Raw genomic sequence first — 21,258 nt, 5'->3', positions numbered from 1 at the left:
GTTTCTTACCTTTCTGTTGCTTTCTCGGCCCTTCATATGTTTCGATTTATTATTTTTGTGGACCATTTTATCCTTAGGTTTTTCAGTCATTTACGGATTTTGGGTTTGAGAATTGAGAGAAAGAAAGCTGCCGCTGTTTACACGTCACGATAGTTGTCCAAAAGACATAAAAAAATTAATTTTACGATGTCATTATTATCCGATGCGGTCGTTTCTTGTTAACTTTCACCTGCGATGCACTTAATTACCATAAATAGGATTTTTGTTTTTCTATTCTTTTCGCTTCATGAGATCTAAAGGTCAACTGAACCCTCATGTTTTTTCGACTGATCTGCTGCTTTTGTGCCATTATCTCATTTGCCAGCAGCTGATCCTTTTGTATTGCTATGAACATAGTCGTATGCGATCATGACTCCAATATTAGGTTCGGCTTCGTTTTTTTTTTTAAAAAAAAAAATGATTAAACTCACGAAACCAAACATCTTTATATTTTTGTTCCTAGAACAAAGAGAAGGGGGTAGGGGGTGGAAATGACGCGCTGCCTCCCACGCTCGGAGAGAGGAAGTGGCAAACACTTTTGGCCCACATAAGCATGGATTTGGTGAGTGTACTTTGCGGGTCCCAAAGGGTGGAGGACCGAGGAGATAGACGGCTCTGATGCGCAGGGTTGATGAGAGAGAGGCGTGAAAGCACAGAGTCGATACTAGCAGCTGAGAAGAGATCATGTTATGGTTATTATTGGTATTAAATGGAAGGAAGTAACCAGACGTGTCAGTTGGAGGTAGGCTTTAGAGAAAGGAGATGGGCATGTATATACACAAGCACCCTTCCTTTATAAGAGCAGAGAAGAGGAGAGCAGAGCAGCATATATATATATATGAAGATGTAGACGTTATCACCAACTATAAATGGCCAAATGCAGGAGGACCTACCATTTAAAAAGTGACACGTATAGAGACATTAGAATCCAAAAGGGTCAAATTCCATCTTTTGCTTATACTCCATCCTTTTATAAGCTAGCAAATTGAATTCAGTCCAATGCTGGATTAGCATTGATAGATTCAAAACCCATGAACCCAGTTATTAAATCCTAATAAAACAAGCTCAACGCTGAAAGATCTTTACGCATGACAACAACCATAAGGAGAGAAAGTATAAGAGAGCTCCTTTATAATCAGAAGTCATGCATGAATATATAAGCCTCACCACAACCAAAAAGAAAGCTCCAATTATTACTTAATTATATATCAACACTATTTTGGTACTTCATTTGAAGATGAAGGTATTGATTTATATGTAAAATGTGCGTGCCAATAGAAAAGAAGGAATTTCTCAAAAGCAACACAACAATGATTACATCAGCATTGGAGAAAAAATATTTCTAAAAATGGCTATCACTTGGATAATAAAAATATGTGTTAACAAATAACTTTCTTTTTTTGGTTAAGATTTAATAACTTTTAATATAATTGCGCTAAAGCTGAAAGCCACCCGCCTACTATTATGCAAAATCCTGCTTTAGCTGAGAATCTTTCCTCCTACTCTTGAGCTGACACATCAGTTTATTTTAGTGGAAAGGTTGTCCTAGAAAGAAAGCCTTTCCCTTCGAGTATCTTTAATTTTTAATTTTTCTTTGTTTTTGTGTATGGTGATGGCAGGACATGATGGTCTAAGATTTACTGAATTTAACTCGCAATAAATTTTATAAAGCAGCAGGAAAAAAAAAACGAATTCTATACTTCTCACATAATAATAAACCATATATGAAATCCTTTATCCTTTATTTAGTTTTACTACATTCTTAGTGTCTGCAACTTAGAGATCGTGAACGCCGTCTATGATATTGTTGATTACTTCGAAATTTTGTCCATGGATGCACTTCTAACCCTAAACAGGAACCAAAGCAATTTGACAACAAACTTTCAGGTCAAATTACAGGAAGCAGAATGCTTTTGGAACAGCAAATTCTCTGCCTTTCGATTAACTGATCAGGTAAAGAAAAAATACAAGGTGGATGGGATTCTCGGAGATGGGAGATACCAAAAATCTGCAGCACTGAGAAACCCCAGATATATGGGATGCTTGGCTTCCTGTTACTTTGCATAGTTGAATGCATATGCATATAATTAATGGGATTGAGTGCGTTTGATGAATCCACCGAAAAATTTATTTGCCATAACATAAAAAGGAAGAATTGGGAAAGAAATAATAAAGGAATGAATAAGAAGAAACAGAAACAGGAGACTTGAACAATAATGGGAGGCAACTTCGATAAGGTGATGGGATGTCTCCTTCCATCTTTTTGATCTCTCCACATGCAACATATATATATATATATAAATATGTGTGTGTGTGTGTGTGTATTTGGATTTTTGTAATGGTTTAAAGATGATATAGATTGAAGCAACGAAGCCGACTTTTTGTTGCAAGCAATTTGTTTGCTAGCTACTGTGCTGGGTACGAGTTAGAAGTACCAAAGCAGCAGCGAGTGTTGTGTAGAGTAGGAAGTTGAAGCCAGTTAGAAAGGTGAAGTGTAGTAGTAGTCGCTAACTTTTACTTGTTTCTTTTGTTTTGGCGTTTTCTTTAACTGGTACCGTACCGCAAACTGTACGTCGGCTGTAGTAGTCGGACAATCGACGAAGAGCAAGTCTTATTTATAAACAGCGTGTACTACTAAATAAATAAATAAAAAAAACCATGTTGTTTAAAATAATAGTGATTTTTTTATCTAAATTACCATAATATTCACTAAAATTATAATAAATATTAGCTTTCCATTTAATATTAAAAAAAAAAATCCCTCACAAGGAGTCACTGTCCTACTTGTTTGCTCTCCTCTTTAATTAAAGAGGATTTATATATATATATATATATTTCTGACTCTTAGCTCTTTGGACAGGCTCCTAGGTTCTTAGGTACCTAGCTAGCTAGGGGGAGTCGCTGTATTTCTGATGCCCATATGCCACCAGGCCCATAACTCGCCAATTATAAATCATTATTGCTGACCTTTATTTTAGTGATTTTAAGGGAATATATGATCTGTTACTGTGTGTAAGCATGATTTGTTATTGTTTTCTGCGTTTCTGTCTTTATTATTCCACTTAATTTGATGGTCTTTAATTTGTACAAAAAATGAAAAAAAAAATTATACAACTGTCACAAGCTTTAATTGCATCCACTTGCCCCTCTTTTTGGATAAATATAATAATATTTTTTCAACTGCTGCATGCGTCATCTGAATTTGAAGTGTACTCTCTAGGAGTTTTGAAATTAACCTATGTATATAATTTCTGATTTTTTCACTCATATAATTCGCTTTTTTTTTCCAAGGCCTACAGCCTATTTGGGTCTTTTAAAGCTAAATACACAAGGCCATGTGTCATATCGAGCGTGGATAACTCCTCGTGTTTTTTCTTTTTAAGCTGAATGATTGAATTTTATTATTATATCTAGAAAAAATGAGAAAATAAATAAAACAACGAATTAAAGAGAGAAAACCAAGGAGATTGCTGCCAGATTCAAAATTGATTTTTCTACTCATATATATTTCCGTCTGCGACTTTATCAAAAACTTTCTAGAAGCTCTTAAACGATCATGTCCAAACCATTGAAAGAAAATTAAATTATATTTATGCCATAATAATGATAATAATTAACATTAACAAACTTAAATTTAGTATTACTAAAATTATTATTGTGAAATTTTAAGTTAATGTTTTAATTGAAATTGAGTGAATTCAATTAAATAAATTTTAAAATATATAAAATAAATATATAGTAAAATTTAAACAGGTACCCACTTATTTACCATCCCGCGTCACGGCGTCAGTCCCTGCGAAATTCTTCGTACACCTTCCAAACAATCGGCGGCGCCTTATTTCTTACATCAAGTCGTCTTTGACGCTTCAATTCCGTTTCAAAACTGCTCTATACTCCTCTTTCTATATTCTCTCCTTTAGCTTCTCTGCAAAAGCACTAGGCTTATTATTTTTTCGGTTTCCCTGTTTGGATCGCGAGGAAAATGGGGCTGGACGATCAGGTCGAGAAAATGCAGATGCGTCAGAATTACAGGAATTTCTGGCACACCAATCTCTTGAGCACCGTCGTTGCCGATACTCCTTGTATTCATCCTTTTCTATTAATATATATATTTTAATTAATTCACTTTATGTTTATGTTCTGTGGTTGAGTGAGTCATCAGCTTCGTTTCTATAACTCCATCCATAATACTGAGTTGAATGAAAATTTTGATTTTGATCTGTGAATGAGATTGTTTAATGTTGAAGAAAAAAAATATAGGAAGAGAATGGTTTCACTAAATCGAGAGTTTCTGTTAGAATTCATTTGCGGTCAAATTTTGGTTTACCTTTAATTTCATTAAGCCAATTGTGTAGTTTCTACTGGTGAATCTTTTTTCTTCGAAAAGCTACCGGTGAATCTTGATTGGCTGGTGCATAAACAAATACATGTAGCTGAAATTTCTATTTTCAAAATATAGGCAAACGAAATAGCTGGAAATTTGAAATAAGTCACATTTTGAAACTTCTCAAATGAGCATTATGACATCTTTGTAAGGTTGAGAAATAGATTTTAGCATTGCTTCTTTGTTTTCTCAGTGGCCAAACAGGAAATTAACTCCCTGATTTTGTCATTACTTTTTTTGAGTTCCTCTGATTTTTTACTTTTTTTGGGAATTTGCAGATTGTTGTTTCGCACTGCTTTGGTAACTTCTTTCGTCTCTAGTCTTTGCTGCTTCGACTAGCTTTAATTAGGCCTTTCTTTTCTTTTTGGGATTATCCCATCGGAAAAACCTTACCCCTTTAATTTTTTGATAGCGGACCATGTGCATCGTATATGCTGCGCAGACGAGCTCTTTACAATGATATGTCCAGGTGCTAATTTTATTTTCTCCATGGATTTTACATATGGAGAACATCCATAATATTGCTTATTCACATCGAAATCTTTTAGGTACACCTGCTGTGCTGGATATATACCGTGTAGTGGTAAGTGCGGGGAAAGTAAATGCCCTGAACTGTGTCTTTGCACTGAGGTATGATTCTGAGTTTAATTCCATCTTGCATTTAGTCAAGAGTAACACGATCAACAAAATACTAGGCCCTTTGCATTCTGTATAAATATGCGTTTGTTTATAGTTACTAAAAATCAGTCTCTTTCCTGTTCTTTCTTTATTCAGGTCTTCTGTTGCTTTGCAAATTCAGTTGCCTCAACTCGCTTTCTATTGCAAGACGAATTCAACATACAGACTACACAATGCGACAACTGCATCATTGTGTTCTCTCTTTCTCTCTTGCTCTCTTTCCCCTGATTCGATGTTCACGTATGTGCCAATTATTAAAAAAAAAAAAAAACGGATTTCTTTGTATAGGGATTCATGATGTGTCTGCAGCAAGTGGCATGCATATGTTCCCTAGTTGCCTGCATAACTGGAAATGATGAAATTGGAGACATTGCAGAGGCATTGACTTGTTTGGCTGACTTGGTTTTTTGCTCGTAAGGCTTTAGTACTGCAACCCTTTATTGGTTAAAGTAGATATTTTAAAATCTTGTATTAATCTTTTGCTTTGTTTTGTTTTGGCAGGGTGTGCCCATGCATTCAGGTATGCAATAAATAAAACTCAACGTATGCTTCAAAGCTTTAGCATCTTACTCTTGCAACAAAATATATTAGGCCCTTCCATTTGTTTGGACTAAAAAGAATTACAAGAAGTAATATCCGTTGATAAACAAGGAATCTGTCCCCTGTTTTGTACTGAGTGCTTTAACTGAACTCCTATTTTACTGATTATTTATAGTAGGCTCGATGGGGTAATCTAATGTTCCTTGTACTGTGGAATGATGCAGACCCAGCATAAGATCGAAATGGATAAAAGAGATGGCAAGTTTGGGCCACAGCCTGTTATGGCAGTGCCTCCGATGCAACAAATGTCACGTATTGATCAGCCAACTCCCCCACCGGTGGGCTATCCACCACAACAGGCATATGCACCTTATGCCCAACCTCCACCCCCATATGCTCAAGGTTACCCTCCTGGTGGGTACCCTCCATCTGCATATCCACCACCGCCACCTGGTGCTTATCCTCCAGCTGGTTATCCCAAGTGAATTGGACAGTGATGCACAGTGAGAAAGTAATTTTTGCTTAGCTATAGCTTTTTATTGTTTAGCATGTTGTGTTTAAGGTTATGCAGTGATCATAATCATATAAAAAATCGCTCATCTTATTCAGAAATGGACGATCTGAGACAATAAATACAGGTTACAATAGATAGTTTGCCGTTTATTGTGAGCCAATACCAATGCAAAAAGGAACTGGTTTTTCTAGGTAATAAGTTAAAAGTAAAATTCTTCATACCATTTGTTCCTATTTCCACGTTGTTGGGCTTGTGTTATGTTCCTCTGCATCAGAGACTCTGCCACCAACCTTGATATATATATTTTCTCATCCAAATTTGAGCAGGTTGCATAATGTCAGAGATGGTTTGATCAAAGCTAAACTGTATAGAATTTGGCAGAAACTCATCTTAACTAAAATATATATGCAGACCTTGGAGTGTTTGCAAGGAAGGCCCCAAACTCAATACTAAAATTTCCAAGGTTTTTTATAATGGCAGGACGATCCTTTCCTTAAAAGTATGGAATGAACTGTGAGATGTTTTTAGAAACGAAACTCTTTGGAGACCTCTATTTAATCACAGAATATAGGGAGATTTAATGGTTACACAATATAATCTATTAGGTGAGACTATAAAGTGAATCGCTGAATTTAATAATTATTATAATTTATATTTTACTATGAGATCTTATATATAAATATTCAATTTAACAGTGATAAAACTCATTTTTCATATGCACTCCAAGGCTTAGACTGGTGTAAAGTTTATCCTGTAGTCTTGAAAGGTCTAAGGTTCGACTTCCCCAACCCCCTATTTCAAAAAAAAAAAAAAAACTCATTTTCATATATGATCGTACATTTTCTAACTTTATTTAATCTATTAATAATTAAAAGATAAATAATTTGACACTAAAACTTTAATCTATTAAATAATAAAATATTGTTTTATGTACTATACGGTTTTTAAATGAATTAATGATGTCATAAGTTCTCGTGAAATTTTCTTTGATCTCATCCTTGAGTGAACTTTCATTATACATTTTTTGTTTTAAAGCCTTTAAAGTTTAGATGAAATGAATGAAGGTTTTACAAAATAAGGTTAATAATTATGAAGTATCAAAATTTCAACAATCGGATTCAATGCATTGAAAATTTTGGAGGTTTAGAAAATCTTCCTTCAAACACGTATGTTATTTTAAAAACCCTTACCTTCTAAAAAGTTCCGTACATAGTATTATTAATTTGGAGTTGCGAAATTCTGAGTTATTGATGTCCTAAAGTTTTGGTGTAGAATTCAAAATAATCCATGCTTGGTTGCTAACAAAAATCACTAGTATTTGATAACAATAATAATAATAATAAAAATCACCAGTAAACTCTGATAATGCTGAATCATTTCCATGACCGTCTTCATTTTGTGCAATTTTCCCTAACATGTTTAGATCCATGAGAGGAATGATCCTTAAAGTTTAAGAAAAGTTCAAGAAAAGCAGTGGCCACCACATCATCATGAAGATGTTTTCATTATTATGCAACTCAGAATCAAATTATTCAGTAATACTAAGGTGCATCAACTCAACTGGGCATGTTTCTTCTGAGCTTACACAGGATATTGAATTATCACTATCATGTGTACAGTAACTGTGACATAAAGCAGAAAGCTATCAAATTTAATGTTAGATTTAGACAGAAAGTTTAGTGCTTTTTTATTTTAGTTTTATACAAGATATCCTTCTTTATTTTCATAAAAATAAAGCCTATACTCTGTAGGCTTTATCATCATCCTTATCTACTTCTCTTTTGCTGATTTAATAATAAATCTTCCAAAATTTTGTGTTTTAACAAATTAACACGCAATTTTAATACACCAATAATCACATAAACGTCATTTGATATAAATAAAAATAAAAATTTCTTTTTTCTTTTTTATTAGAAAATTGTTTTTATTAATATTTTCTAGTGTCTTGTTGCCTAAAAATGTACAAACATTTTTTCTTAAATAAATTAAATTTAAAAATTTTAAAGTTGCCTGATATCATTTATTTTTTAAAAAAAATAAAAAATAAAGCAATTAGAAATTGCCAATTTAGTTTTTTTTTTTTAAAGAAAATAAAAGTAAAAATAAAAATAAAAGTCCAACAGCAGTTGAAATGGAGGAAAATGTGAAGTGCAGGGCTTTACCCATGAGACAAACGTGGAGTGATTCAGCTTTTGCAAGAAACAACCTCCATTTCCATGTGCTCTACCTATCCATATTTTGTTAACTACCACTAGCACCGTTTTAAAAAAAAAAAAAAAAATGTCAACCTCTCACTTAATTATACGTGTTTTCTTTCCAATTTAATTTAATTATAATGATAATTTTAATAAATTTTATTAATTTTATATGATTTAGATATATCCTTCACCATTATGTAGAATCTCAAAAGAGCCGTTTATTTTCACTTTATTAATTAATTTGTTATACTGTCATTCTAATTTATAGTTTTAATTTTAATTAAAATATATTACATTTAATATTTAATAATCTCTAACAGTAATGCCAAAGATAAGATTGAGCGGACAAAACCTGCTGTGCCAAGTTTAGAGTATCTGAATTTCTTACATATTACCGTGATTCTCTCAGGATCTGTTCCTTTCAGGCACATGCAACCCTATTTATATCTTACTGTTAAAACCAAACCCCACTCTTTTTCTTTACTATTTAGCATATTTGTTACTAAAATGTTTAGGCTAATTAGAGGGAGAATATGTATATCCAATTTTACTAATAATAGTTATTAAAATTTTAAATTATAAATTAATTAGTAAAGTTTTAATAATAATAATGGAGGGGAAATTGTGAATAAAAAATGGCAATAATTAGGACACTCGATTTTTTTTTTTTTTGATAAATTGCCCAAATTTCATCGTATATGTACATTTCATCCGAACAGGATGACATGCCCTGTCTACAAAACCGGAACCGAACTGTATTCACTGTAAAAATCACCGTCGTCAGAAGCTGCCAGTAACCGTTGATTAAACTCTTCTTGCATCTCATCAGGCACGAACGAGGTCCTACAAAGCGGACACGTTTTCCTATCTTGATCCATCCAACGGTCCAAACACGCCCTGTGGAAAATGTGCTTGCAATTCTTTAGCCATCTGATCTCCGCGTCTCCCTCGAACTCGTACAAACAAACGGCGCAGCTCTCCGGCAGCTCACCTTCCGTCCCTCCGGCAATCAAATCGTCGAACTTTATGATGGGTAGAATTTCCCGGATCAGGACGGCTGAAACAGGCGTGTGGGTATGGATTCGGGTAGTGTTATCGGGCCATATGTTATCGGTTTCTAGAAAATCCGAGAGACCCAGATAGTTAAAAAGGCAAATAATGAGGTTCCTGATAAAACCCAGAAAAGATAGTGTGTGCACGAACAGCTTCGGCAAGAACACTTCTGTGTACCCAACAGGAAATCCCATTAAGCTGAGAAAGAAAGAAAGAAAGAAAGAAAGAAAGAAAGAAAGAAAAAGAGAGAGCGATGTATAGAGAGAGAGTCTTCCTTGATAAATAGAAGGAGAGGAGGCTTCGAGGCTTTTATAAGGAATTTTTAGAGGTAGGGATTGAGAGGAGAAGCTTCTACTTCTGCTTCAGCTTCAGCTTCTGCTTCGGTTGCTTCAGCTCTTGGGCGAATGGGTGCTATAATAGTATTATAGTAGAACCGTGTGAAGGGGTAATACTAAAACTACGTGCTGTAACTTCTTGGAGTTATAATCGGGACAGTAGGAGACGAGACGATTTGGGATCTATGGATGGGTCCCAGGAGGCACAGGTACTTGCTTTGGTTTTGATTGGTCAGTGATAGAGGGTAACGAAAGCTATTGGTAATGTGATCTGTCGAAGGCTGCGGAAGGTTTACTGGTAAGAAAATGGCAACCGTCACACGTAGGAAATTAGGCACGTGCCACGTGCTATTATTATTAAGGAAATGGATCCATCGTGATCGGCTACTTGTTCTTGTCTCCATCTTTGTTTAATTATATTTTTATGAGGGGCTTTAATAATTATTTTATTTTAAATGAGTAAAATAATTGCATATTTTTTAAAATAATTTTATATTTTTATATTGTAAGAATTCATATATGATACTGTTTTCCCCATTTTTATAAAATTATATTATGAAATATAGTAAATTAATATATTTAGGGGGAAGAGTTTTATTTTTGTATTTTTTGGGCTGGGGAGAAGTTGTGAAATGGATGAAAGCAGCATGGGGAATTGCATCAATTAAGACCGAAGTTGTTGCCTTGCCCATAATTATTAATATAATTTGGTTAATGATTGTGATCGCCAAATGGTTTTTATTTAACTCAACCTTTTTCTTTTTCTTTTATTATTATTATTATTATTTTAATTAAAAGTCTGCATATAACATCTCTCCAATGTCATTAAAAACATTAATTATAATAGTAACTTAAAATAAATATTATTAATTAAAATTTTTTACGAAATCTAATGGGAATATATATTATGACTGACGTTGAAGAAATTAGAAAATCACACAATTTTATTATTAATTAATTATTTTTTTATTTGAAATGGTATTAATTAATTATTAAATTTATAATAATTGAAGTAATTTAAATCAAGCTAGAATTGGCAATGGTGGAAATGATTTTAATTTAAGCAAGCAATAATTTATTATAATAGAATATAAATTGGATCTGTGCTCCCAAACATCTTTTAATTTAAGTATGTGAAGCTGTATTTAATAAATACTCACTCACACTCAAATCCTTACCATTTTGATTTGGAAGAGGCAATCAGTCCTCTCTTCTCTTCAGACCCATCACACCAGTAATCACCATTATATAACATTTTCAAACCACTAAGGGTACGATATATGCATTATTAAAAAAAAAAAAAAAAAAAAACAAAGCAGGATTTTGGAGAGGGAAGAGGAAGAAAAGAAGAGTGGGGTATGGGCAGTTGAAGGTCCATAATAAGGGGCAGGATAAGAGAAATGATGGGGTCCATGAAACATGGTAGGGCTCAGACTGATGCAGGACAAATTTATCGTCGGTGGTGCGAGCCCTGACCAACCAGCAAATCATCGTGGCTGGATCAGGCGACCATCATAACCCAAAAATAATTACAATTGTGAACTTTGAACATAAAACGTTAGCAATTAGAAATGCTTAGTTTTGGCGTATGCGCGGCAATCCAAGACACTGGCTGCCCCAAATGCTTCAGTAGACTGTTTCTGCACAGCTAGTAGTTAAAAAGTCATTAAACAGGTAGGAATTGGACAGCCCCATATCTGTAAAAGATTTAGCACCTCGTAACTACTCAAACTTCACATGCCTGTGTTTCCAATCTTTCTCTGCTAACCTCCAAACCATCATAAACATACATTTTCCAGCTTAACCAATCTTAAAATTTACTATATCCTAAAATTAATTTTAGTAATTGGTCTGATTTGAATTCATTGGATAGCTACACAGCAAGAGATTTTTAGAGTTTAATTAAATAATAGGGTTAAAAAGGGAAAGTAGGCTTAAAATTGGAATTTTGAGAATAGGAAGGATTAGGTGCATCCTCCCTCCCTCCACATAAAGCAAAGTGTTAAAATTGATGTGAAAGAAAGTGGGATTTTGATGTGTGTGTGTGTGTGTGTTAGGAAATATTATTAATTGTTCCTTAGAATGGTGAATTAAGCAAACATTTTTCAAAGGGACCCATTTAGTCTGCTCTTTGTCTCTCTTCTCTATTATCACCATCTCTCACATGCCCTTGTTTTGACTCTTCATTTGTATTTTCCTTTCCCATCATAAAGCTTCCTTTCATCTTCTTTATGTGGACTCACTTCTGTTTTTCTCCCATTCTATTATTTTTTTTATCAAGAGTAAAATTAAATTACATATTTGACCTAATTCTAAAGTTGGTGGTTTGGTTGCTTTCAATAACAAATTATTGATTCTTCAGAAGAGGCTTTCTTATGAGGAAGCTCCAAGTAATTTGAAAACGACATGGGACAAGTTCAGTGTACCACGTCATTTTCTTCTTCTCATTTTTTACATTTTATTTTTCTATAATTCTCAATTTAAATTTATATATTCTTTATAATAACGTATCAGACTTATTATAATTACTATACTATTTATGACTTTAAATATAAATTTAACTTAAAAAATCTTTTAATTAGAAAAATATAATTTCATAATATTAAATTATATGTGTATGTATTATATGTTTAGTTTAAAAAATATTTTTGTTATTTTATATGTTCTATAGTTTATTCATATGTAATTTAATAGTGGTTAAAAGTTTCCTCTTTAATATTTGAAGGATAATTTTCTCAAAATTTAAGTTTATACGACCATTATAAATCCTGTTTTCTGAATCTCAAAACATCATATCCTGAATTTTAAAATATCATATCTGATTGAAAAATATTTAACTACAATGATAAAAAAAAATTTCTTTTTTTTAAGTAGAGGAACAGAAAGTGGTAGGGGTATTTGGTTTAGATTAAATTTAGATTTAAATCATCATCATTTATAATACATAATTGATTGATTTTATAATCAAATTTAATCTAAAATCATATATATTTTAATTATATTATTAACTAATGGTTAACAATTTAAACCATTTTTATATTCCATTAATTATTAAAATTAATTTATTAATTAATGGTATATTAATTATAAAATATAATGAAAAATAATTCAGATTTCAAGCGTAAATTTATTAATGTAATAAAAATATAATTAAACAATATAAATTAAAAGTATCATAAAAAATTAAATAAAAATAACTAAATTTAAATATTATATTTCAAATAATAACAAAACGAAAAATATTTAATTTATACACTTTTAAATTTTATAAACTAAAAAACTTAATTTCAAAATAAAAATTGTAACTTTAATTTTAATTTTTCAAAAATCAAAAAATAAAATTATTTCTACATATTATTTTAATTATTTTAAAAAATGTGATCCATTTAATTTTATAAAAATTAAAAAATAAAATATATTTTGTACATTATTTTAACTCTTTCTTAGAAATGTGACTACTTTTAAATTTTAAACGAATTAAAAATTAAAATAATTTATGCATATGAATTTAAATTTTTTTAATAAATGTGACTAATTTTAATTTTATATAAATTAAAAAATTATTACACCTGAAAAAATTGTAAAAAGATAAAATAACATATTTATAAAATATATTATCAGTGCAACAATATTATGATTGATTAATTTTTAATTTTTAAAAATTAAAAATTAAAAAATTAATTGAATTGAGATATTATATTTCTAATAATAATAAAGATAAAAAAACTCGTTAGTATTTATTCAAATTAAATATAAACTAAAGAAGAAAAAATAAAAATAAAATTTAATATGTATAATGAATATAAAATTATTATTTATTGATTAATTAATAAAGAAAACTATATAAATTAATAAAATATCCAAACTAATCGATCGTAATCGTCTAATAAGTTTTTTTTTTTTTTTTAAAGGAGAGAAATATCATTAACTCAAAACGATAAAAAAAACTATATGAGGAGGAGGGATATGAATTCAAACTCCTTGATCTGACTCAAAATGAGCCGATATTACTAGAACATGAGCGATATCATTCGCAGAACTGTGAATAAAATCACATCTTGCTTCTTCATAATCGGATAGAAGCAATTTACAATCTTGAATTTAAAAGTGATAAATCATTTAACGAAACATTGTTAATGGATACAACAAGAACCTGAGCATCCGATTCGAAAAGAACTCGATCACATCCGCACTCTTTAATCCAACTCAACGCCTCTCGAAAAGCTATTGTCTCAGCACACTTCCATCTGACTGCAAAAACAGCCTGCTTTAGCTACCATAAATCTAACATTAGCATCTCGGACTATACAGCCGAAACCTAGTGAATTTCATTGCGAGTTTATATCTAATAAGTTTATTGGTGTGAATTAGATTGAATTCGTTAAATTTTATAAATTTACAAGATAAAAATTCAAACACAAGTCCATTAAATAATTTATATATATTTTTATCAACTAAATTAAGTTAAATTAGATGCGATTGAACAGATTAGTATAAAAAAGGATATATAATATAAGCATCTGCACTTTCAATTTGATGGCAACGTCATAGACTAACTGAAAATCGAAAGGACTCAATCCGAGTCCAACCCCTTATGAAAATTGACAAATGATTAATTTTAGACATAAAACGCAGCAGGATTTTTCCAATGAGCCCTCCTACCAACGACGAGCCCCATGATAGGGCTCATCCTTGTCCGCATTAGTCACCAAGACGGACCTTTTCGCTCATCCGTTAAATTTGGGCTGGGCTTGAGTCAGGCTCATCGTCTACAGCCCATTAACAAGCGACTGCTGCTTCCTGCCACTTTATAATTTATGCATGTACTATCTTCTCATAAAACAAATTTCTTCATTCTTTGACAGAATCATAATTGGCAAGTTTTAATATTGCATTACAAAATAAAAATAACGCTACTGAGTGATCAAAGTGAAAACACGATGCAGGTGAAAATTACCCTAATTTGGCAACAGAGGACATTCTTGATGCCTTCCTGGTTGGACCTCCAACCATGTTGTCTTTGTACTAGAGGTCTCCAAGTTAAGACAGGAACATAGCATAGGACCGAAGAAACTACAATTTTAAGCTTTATTAATTCGGAACTTAATATAGGGAGCTTGAAAATGAGTTTACCCAGTTTTATTCTTGCATTGAACAAAGAGGTTGAAATACATAATGTGAAATTCAGCTCCCTGTGAAAGAGTCTACATTGGTAAATTATCAATTTAATTGATAATATATAAATCATAATTTAATATTATAAAATAATTAATATTATCAATTTAATTGATACTATATAAATTTTAATTTAATATTATTAAATAATTTAAATTAATTATTTTGAAATTTAGCGAGCGAGAGTGTCAAATCAGTTGTCTGTTCGACGTGTGTCTGCTCGACGTGGATACACGAAAGTTCGGCCCTAATTTAGCAATCGTATTCAATTTAATTGTGATGAGAACGTCACAAATTTAGCGGGAGTCATTTCAGTTGTGATGAGAACGTCACAAATTAATTTAGTAATTTAGCGGGAGAGAGTGTCAAATTCAGCTGCCTTCTGACGGAGTTGAGTATGAAATTCAGCTGTCTACTTGATGTGGATACTCGAGAGTTTAATCATGGCCTAGTAATTGTATCTGATTCATTTGTGACGAGAATATCGCAAATTTAATGGATGAAAGTGTGAAATTCAGCTATCTGCTTTGACGTGGAAGAGTCTCACATCGACAAATTATTAATTTAATTGGTAATATTAAATTATAAATCCTAACTTAATACTACTAAATAACCAGTAGGTCCAAAAATTAATAAATGAGGGTTCAGTCATGACTTAATAATGGTATCTGATTCCATTGCAACGGAGTATATCACAAATTTAGTAGATGTGAGTGTGAAATTCGGATGTCTGCTTTGAGGTGAAAGAGTCCCACATCGATAAATTATTAATTCAATTGGTAATATTAGGTTATAAATACTAACTCAATACTGCTAAATAACCTGTAGTTCTACAAATTATTTGAATGCCAGACTATTTCACATAACATATTGAAATTCGAAGAGAGTAGCCAGGTCAATGTCACTGTAATTACAAAACCAGAAATCTACTTCTACTTGAACCGATTTGGACGATAGAAACTGAACCATAGCTTCACCCTCTCCTGAGCCTTCCGCCAAAGAAGCCCCAAACACATACAGAAGATGACTAGATCACCAGCTAAAGCTAATGGACTCAAAGTGCAAGTTATCTGCCAATCCAGATGAACATATCATTGCAATCTCATGCCTCATCTGCTTCGGACCACAAACAAGAACCCCCACACTTGATCCTTTGCAATCAAGTAGTGTTCCTACATGTAAAACAATAAACAAGAGTATTAGCTACTAAGCTAGCGAATACAGATTTTACAAGTAATCACTAGTAACTTACTCTTCAGATCAGGTCTTTCGCCATAGTGCACATTAGTAGCCTGGACAAGAGACTGATGTGGAAGACTTTCCAATTCTCTCCCACCATCATATACCCATGAGCCTGGTGATGTATTTGGTGTGGACCCTTCAATGTTCTGAATCTGATTCGGTTGCTTTCCATTTATTTTCTTGTTCCATAAAAAGGCTGCACTTGCTGTTATGGCTATGCATATGCATATTACTAACATATTAAGAAAAGATCGGAAAGAGTATGAGAAAATACTGGAGGTGTTATGATCGATAGGATAAATGTAATAGCGGGTAATAAGGCCAATTATGATGAGGAAAATGATAAACGAAGATGATATTATCGCGCCAAGCCATAGCCAGCTTTTGGGGCCTAAAATGGCAGAAACAGGTTTATCTGTTGGGTGGGGCTTGAACCATAGAGTTCGAAGGAGCTTCCCGTTGCTGGTTGAGGGTTCTTTCTCTCTCGTAACATAAGCCTCGATTTTTAGCTGCAGACTGGAAATTTCTGATGGGGTGCCAGATATTGGAAGTAGGAGATCTAGCATGGTCAGGTCTGAAGAGTTCTTGAATGAGCAAATTAGGAGTACTTGTGGAATCTTTGATTTGTATGTTGTGGAAGCAAAGATGAGTTCTCGAATTATAGATATAAAAGGAGTAATGCCACTGCCTCCACTCACCATCACAAGTGTGTCATGCCTAAGTATGTAGATAGATCGTTGATCAGTCCACGATTTCACTTTCATAAACAAGAAAATAACGTATAAGAATACGTATTCTCAAATTCTCGCATAGTGCAAACCTTAGAAAGTGAGTTGAAGCAGGTCCATAAGGTCCTTCAACTGAAACTTCAAGACGATCAATTGAGGAAGGAGATGAAAGCATCTGATGCAGCTTCCTGGACCAACTTCCTTCACTTTTAATCATAACACTCAGCATCTCAGGTTCTAAGTTACTATTAGAAGTGATTGTGAAAGGATGCCATTGCAGCTTAGAAATGCTAGGCACATTTATAAACAGGATGCTCGTTGGATTGAAACTCAAACCTAGCAGTATAAATTAGAAAAAAGTTAAAAACGTATCAATTATCAGATATTGATCATCACTTGTAAGAAAGTCGAGTAGTAGGATGTAATCTCTCACCAGGGTTTTTGGAGAAGTTGATTTCTAAAGTTTCGCAAGGCAGAATGCGGGATGAGACAGCACGAACTCTTTGTCGTGATTGTAAGAACCTCAGAAAACGATCGACCAAGAAGAGGTAAAATCCAGGGATTGTAATACAGGCAAAAGAGATGGGAACATGTAATACATAGAAAATCATGAAGAGGATGTAGAGATGATGAGTGTAAAAGAAGAGCTCAAACATTTTTCTTCTTATGCGAGTGAAGGTTGTAGCCCACAGGCCCAGCCCAGCAAGCAAAGCAATCTCCCCAGCCACATTTGATATCCCAACCTTTGCCCATTTCAGCATCTGCAATGATACTCATGAGTCCACATCGGTTTATAAAAAAAGAGGAGTGAAAGGATTATATATTTGAAAAAAAAAAAGAACCTAATTTAATAACATGGGAATGTGGACTTTGACAGAAAGAAGATGATAAGTTAGTTACCTCGGAAATCTGATCGGTAGCAGCCCAATAGATGATGTAACAAACTCCATGTGCGGTGAAGAAAGCCATCACAGTGTGACCAAGCCATATGTGGTACTTAATGCTACCCTCTGAGGTGAGCCCAAACAATGGCAGAATCGATGACCCTCGAGTCACCGGGAAGAAGAGCAACGTCAGACATATGTTCCCCACCAACCCTAGCCTAAGGGCTGCGTTCTCCATTTTAGCTTCCCATCTGCATAAACCATATATCACCTTTCAGCTAGCATTCTTCCAAATTTTTGGAAAATTTTCTACTATCCTGTAATTGAATTCTTACACAGTCTCCCCACTCCCTGCAGCCGACTGTGGGGTGATGGTAGAAAAGCTGTCATGCAAATAGGTTGATAAAGACCAAACCAACAGTGCAACAAACATGATCAAGAAGGCCAGCTCTATTCCAGAAACGATTCCCAGAGGGCCTTTCACTAGCATCGGCTTCTTCCATGTGGCCAAGAGTTGTTTTCTGCCATTGCTAATGATAAACAAGTCATAATTATAACAGTAAATAAAAAAGAAAAGGCTACCAAGTAATGAATTTATGATCATACACTACCTTTCGAAGTTACTGTGATTTGATCTCTTTACTACATGGAGATAAACACAACCCAGCAAAGCAATGAAAAGAATGGTGGCGAAATGTACCAAAAGGTTTGGACCTGAAACAAGTTTACATGCATAAGCAGAAAGCCCCCATAGCCGTAAAATAAAACCAGTCATTGAAACGAAAGCAAGGGAAGAAATACAAGGAAACATATTAGCTACAGGATCAAACCTTGACGACCAAAATAAGTAGAATTAAACTTCTTTCGCATATTGGGCAACCATATTTGTTTATATGTATTAGTGGGCATGACAAGCCAGATCATGAGATACAGCAGCAACACTGCTGTTAATACAAGTCTTAAAGCAGCTCTGAGCATCTCATTTTCTTTGTAAGAAGGAGGTGATCTCTTCTTCACCACCTCCGAATACATAACTTAATTTCTCTCTCAGACTCGGAAAGATGGAGCAATGGAGAAAAGCAAATATGCAGTGAAGAAGAAACAGATGCTTGTGTGTTGGGTATATATATTGATTTCTGAGTTTGTTGGTTGTCAAGATTCCTATCCTAGCCTAATTATCTCTCTCACGTATGTTCTTTTTCATACTTTTTTCTTGCCCATTTCATCATAATTTTTAAGGACATACGTTTTGTATAAAGAAACGGTTTTCCATGTTTGGTTAAATCTTACAATATTGAATTCATTTACAAATGAAACAAATTCCATAATCAAATTTATTTATAAAAAGATTTCTTTATTTAGTATATTGTATATTAAAAATGAAATTGTATTTGGTACAAATCACAAACTACATTCAAAATATTTATTAGTTTTTCAAAAATATCTTTCTACATTTTGCATACACATATTTTCTTTTTCTTTTTTTCATTAATTTTTTTTAATTTCTAAAATAGATATTGAGAATTAGAGAATAAAATATGAGATCTCTTAGATTTATTCAGAGGTACTGATTTCTATTAATTAAAAGTGTAAACATGTTAAGTAGTTATTATGAATAATAAAAAATTGAATTTCTTTACAATAATTTTTAAATTATTTTTAATTTATTATTTTAATAATATTAAAATAATAGATTTATAATTATTGCTACGATAATGTTATATAAGTGAGAATAACCTAGTAACACAAAATCTAAAGTAATAGTGAATAGATAAAGAAAAGAATGTCCGAACCTTGAGTCCCAAAGTAGGTGGAATCGATATGAACTCTCAAATAAGAACGCCATGTTTGTTGGTAGGTATTAGTGGGCATCATAACCCAAAACACAGCATATCCTCCCAGTACTACCCACAATGTTGTCTTAATCCCTGTCCGAACCATATGGTTACTTTCTGTGTTAGAAGCTGATTCTGAATCCATTTCTCTCCCACACAAACACCCAGATGTCTACTTGCTTGTTTTAGGAGAATATCATGCATATATAGAATGTGAATTGAATAGAAAATAGGAAGAAAACAAGCATGCTTCATATCCTTCATTATAAAACTTGGTTGGCTTTTCATTATCTGTTATGGCAAACACAGATTGAGAACTTGTAGACCAAATGGATGCGTTTACTTACCAGTGGCTGCATTGTTCATGCCATTAATGAACATATGACGTGTCATGGAATGATGATGACATCACTCTCACAAAATTCTAAAGATTTTCTTTTTTAAAAAAGGAAACTTGGGTTCAAGATGTAAAGGTTAAAATTATATTCTAGATGATGAAAATGTGGGTTTAAAAAGGGCTGACGTAGATGCTTGCGTAGGAATGAATGATGAGGTGGATGTTGGCGTGTGATGTGTTGGCATAACCCTTGATGCCTAGATATCATATACCATCTAGTAATTTAATTCCATATCAAGTACTATGAGATTGCTCTGCCTTGCACGTTGCTTTTATTAATTTTGTAATAAATTGATAATTTTAATTTATGTTAATTTTTTCATTTTAATATACAAAAATAAATAATATCCACTTCAGTTTATTTCAGTGAGTTTATGTATTAACTTTATGTTTAATGAAATAGATATTTTTCAAGTAATTATAATTACAATATAAAATTTCATTGAATAATAAAATACTATAGAATTCACGTTTATTTCATTATATAATTATAAATTAAATTAGTCTATATTAAAACGCACAAACATTTATTCCTAAAACTGTTAATTATTTAACATAAATATAATAATATTAATTTACAATAAATACATTACTCTAAATATTTAACATCATAAGCTTATTGTAAGAATTTCAAATGAATTTAACATAATAGTCTTTAGAAAAATTAGAATGATTTGTTATTTCTCTGAATATTTATTATTAAATTCAATTTAACAAAATATATTTTAAATACAATTAAATAAATTGAAACAAATATCTTCATTATGTTTTAAGTATTTGACATTTTTAAGTATTTGATATGTTTATTTATTTTTTAACCCATTGACTAATGAAATTATGGATAAAATAATTATATAGAAATTTAAATATTCAATTTAAAAAATATAGAGATGATTTATTTATTAATTACAGTAAAATTTTAAAAATTAAAGTGTAATTTATTTTTTTTATATTTTTTATATTTACTAATATCAATCGGTCCAAAAAGTTTTTAGATTAAAATCTTTGGACGAAAAGATTATTATTAAAGTTTTTTTAATTGCGGAAATGCATTATAAGGTTCAATTGGGAAAAACATATACATATATAGTCTTAAGAAACAAAGCTCATAGACTTAAATCCTTTGGTCCACGAATTGTACCATCCACCCTATCCAAAGAAAACTAAAAAACAGAAGCAGCATAGCAGTCACAGTAAGAATCATGACCATCTAAATCTGAGAACAGTCAGACCAGCCCATCAACTCCCATAATTAG

At 32.4% G+C, this 21,258-nt stretch overlaps 3 protein-coding genes across 4 annotated transcripts; 1 reads left to right on the top strand and 2 right to left on the bottom strand.

The window, feature by feature from the left end:
• Window positions 1–3,803: 3,803 nt before the first annotated feature.
• On the top strand, window positions 3,804–6,388 carry LOC110614823. 2 transcript variants are annotated; one of them, XM_043956459.1, is made up of 8 exons: window positions 3,804–4,121; window positions 4,702–4,723; window positions 4,836–4,892; window positions 4,972–5,053; window positions 5,198–5,293; window positions 5,390–5,514; window positions 5,603–5,644; window positions 5,866–6,003. In XM_043956459.1, exons 1-7 carry the CDS (start codon window positions 4,022–4,024, stop codon window positions 5,634–5,636), a joined length of 516 nt encoding a protein of 171 aa, XP_043812394.1. In that variant the 5' UTR covers window positions 3,804–4,021; the 3' UTR covers window positions 5,637–5,644; window positions 5,866–6,003. The 2 variants fall into 2 exon arrangements, with proteins under 2 accessions (XP_043812394.1, XP_021612190.1); XM_021756498.2 differs by having other exon boundaries at window positions 3,806–4,121; window positions 5,603–5,621; window positions 5,866–6,388.
• A 2,587-nt stretch (window positions 6,389–8,975) lies between these two features.
• LOC110614883 (brassinosteroid-responsive RING protein 1) lies at window positions 8,976–9,805 on the bottom strand. Its single transcript, XM_021756573.2, has one exon. The coding sequence runs from the start codon at window positions 9,598–9,600 to the stop codon at window positions 9,088–9,090; it is 513 nt and encodes a 170-aa protein (XP_021612265.1). The 5' UTR covers window positions 9,601–9,805; the 3' UTR covers window positions 8,976–9,087.
• Window positions 9,806–15,939: 6,134 nt separating this feature from the next.
• Window positions 15,940–19,761, bottom strand: LOC110614302 (ferric reduction oxidase 2). The gene is made up of 8 exons (XM_021755804.2): window positions 19,564–19,761; window positions 18,379–18,586; window positions 18,106–18,300; window positions 17,787–18,021; window positions 17,320–17,647; window positions 16,979–17,222; window positions 16,169–16,875; window positions 15,940–16,088 (listed from the first exon to the last, which is right to left on the bottom strand). The coding sequence occupies exons 1-8, from the start codon at window positions 19,748–19,750 to the stop codon at window positions 15,949–15,951; spliced, it is 2,244 nt and encodes a 747-aa protein (XP_021611496.1). The 5' UTR covers window positions 19,751–19,761; the 3' UTR covers window positions 15,940–15,948.
• Between the last annotated feature and the right edge of the window lie 1,497 nt (window positions 19,762–21,258).

Source organism: Manihot esculenta, chromosome 5, assembly GCF_001659605.2.
Source record: "Manihot esculenta cultivar AM560-2 chromosome 5, M.esculenta_v8, whole genome shotgun sequence".
Lineage (NCBI taxonomy): Eukaryota > Viridiplantae > Streptophyta > Magnoliopsida > Malpighiales > Euphorbiaceae > Manihot > Manihot esculenta.
This window is presented reverse-complemented; position numbering and strand designations above follow the sequence as displayed.

Excerpts from the sequence above, each read along its gene's own strand:
- LOC110614823 (XM_021756498.2), top strand. The coding sequence starts at position 4,022 with ATGGGGCTGGACGATCAGGTCGAGAAAATGCAGATGCGTCAGAATTAC. Across the intron at positions 4,893-4,971 it reads CTTTACAATGATATGTCCAG|GTACACCTGCTGTGCTGGAT; the intron begins GTGCTAATTTTA and ends GAAATCTTTTAG. Across the intron at positions 5,294-5,389 it reads AATGCGACAACTGCATCATT|GGATTCATGATGTGTCTGCA; the intron begins GTGTTCTCTCTT and ends TTCTTTGTATAG.
- LOC110614302 (XM_021755804.2), bottom strand. The coding sequence starts at position 19,750 with ATGGATTCAGAATCAGCTTCTAACACAGAAAGTAACCATATGGTTCGG. Across the intron at positions 18,022-18,105 it reads GCAGGGAGTGGGGAGACTGT|ATGGGAAGCTAAAATGGAGA; the intron begins GTAAGAATTCAA and ends TGGTTTATGCAG. Across the intron at positions 16,876-16,978 it reads GCTTCAACTCACTTTCTAAG|GCATGACACACTTGTGATGG; the intron begins GTTTGCACTATG and ends CTACATACTTAG.
- LOC110614883 (XM_021756573.2), bottom strand. The coding sequence starts at position 9,600 with ATGGGATTTCCTGTTGGGTACACAGAAGTGTTCTTGCCGAAGCTGTTC.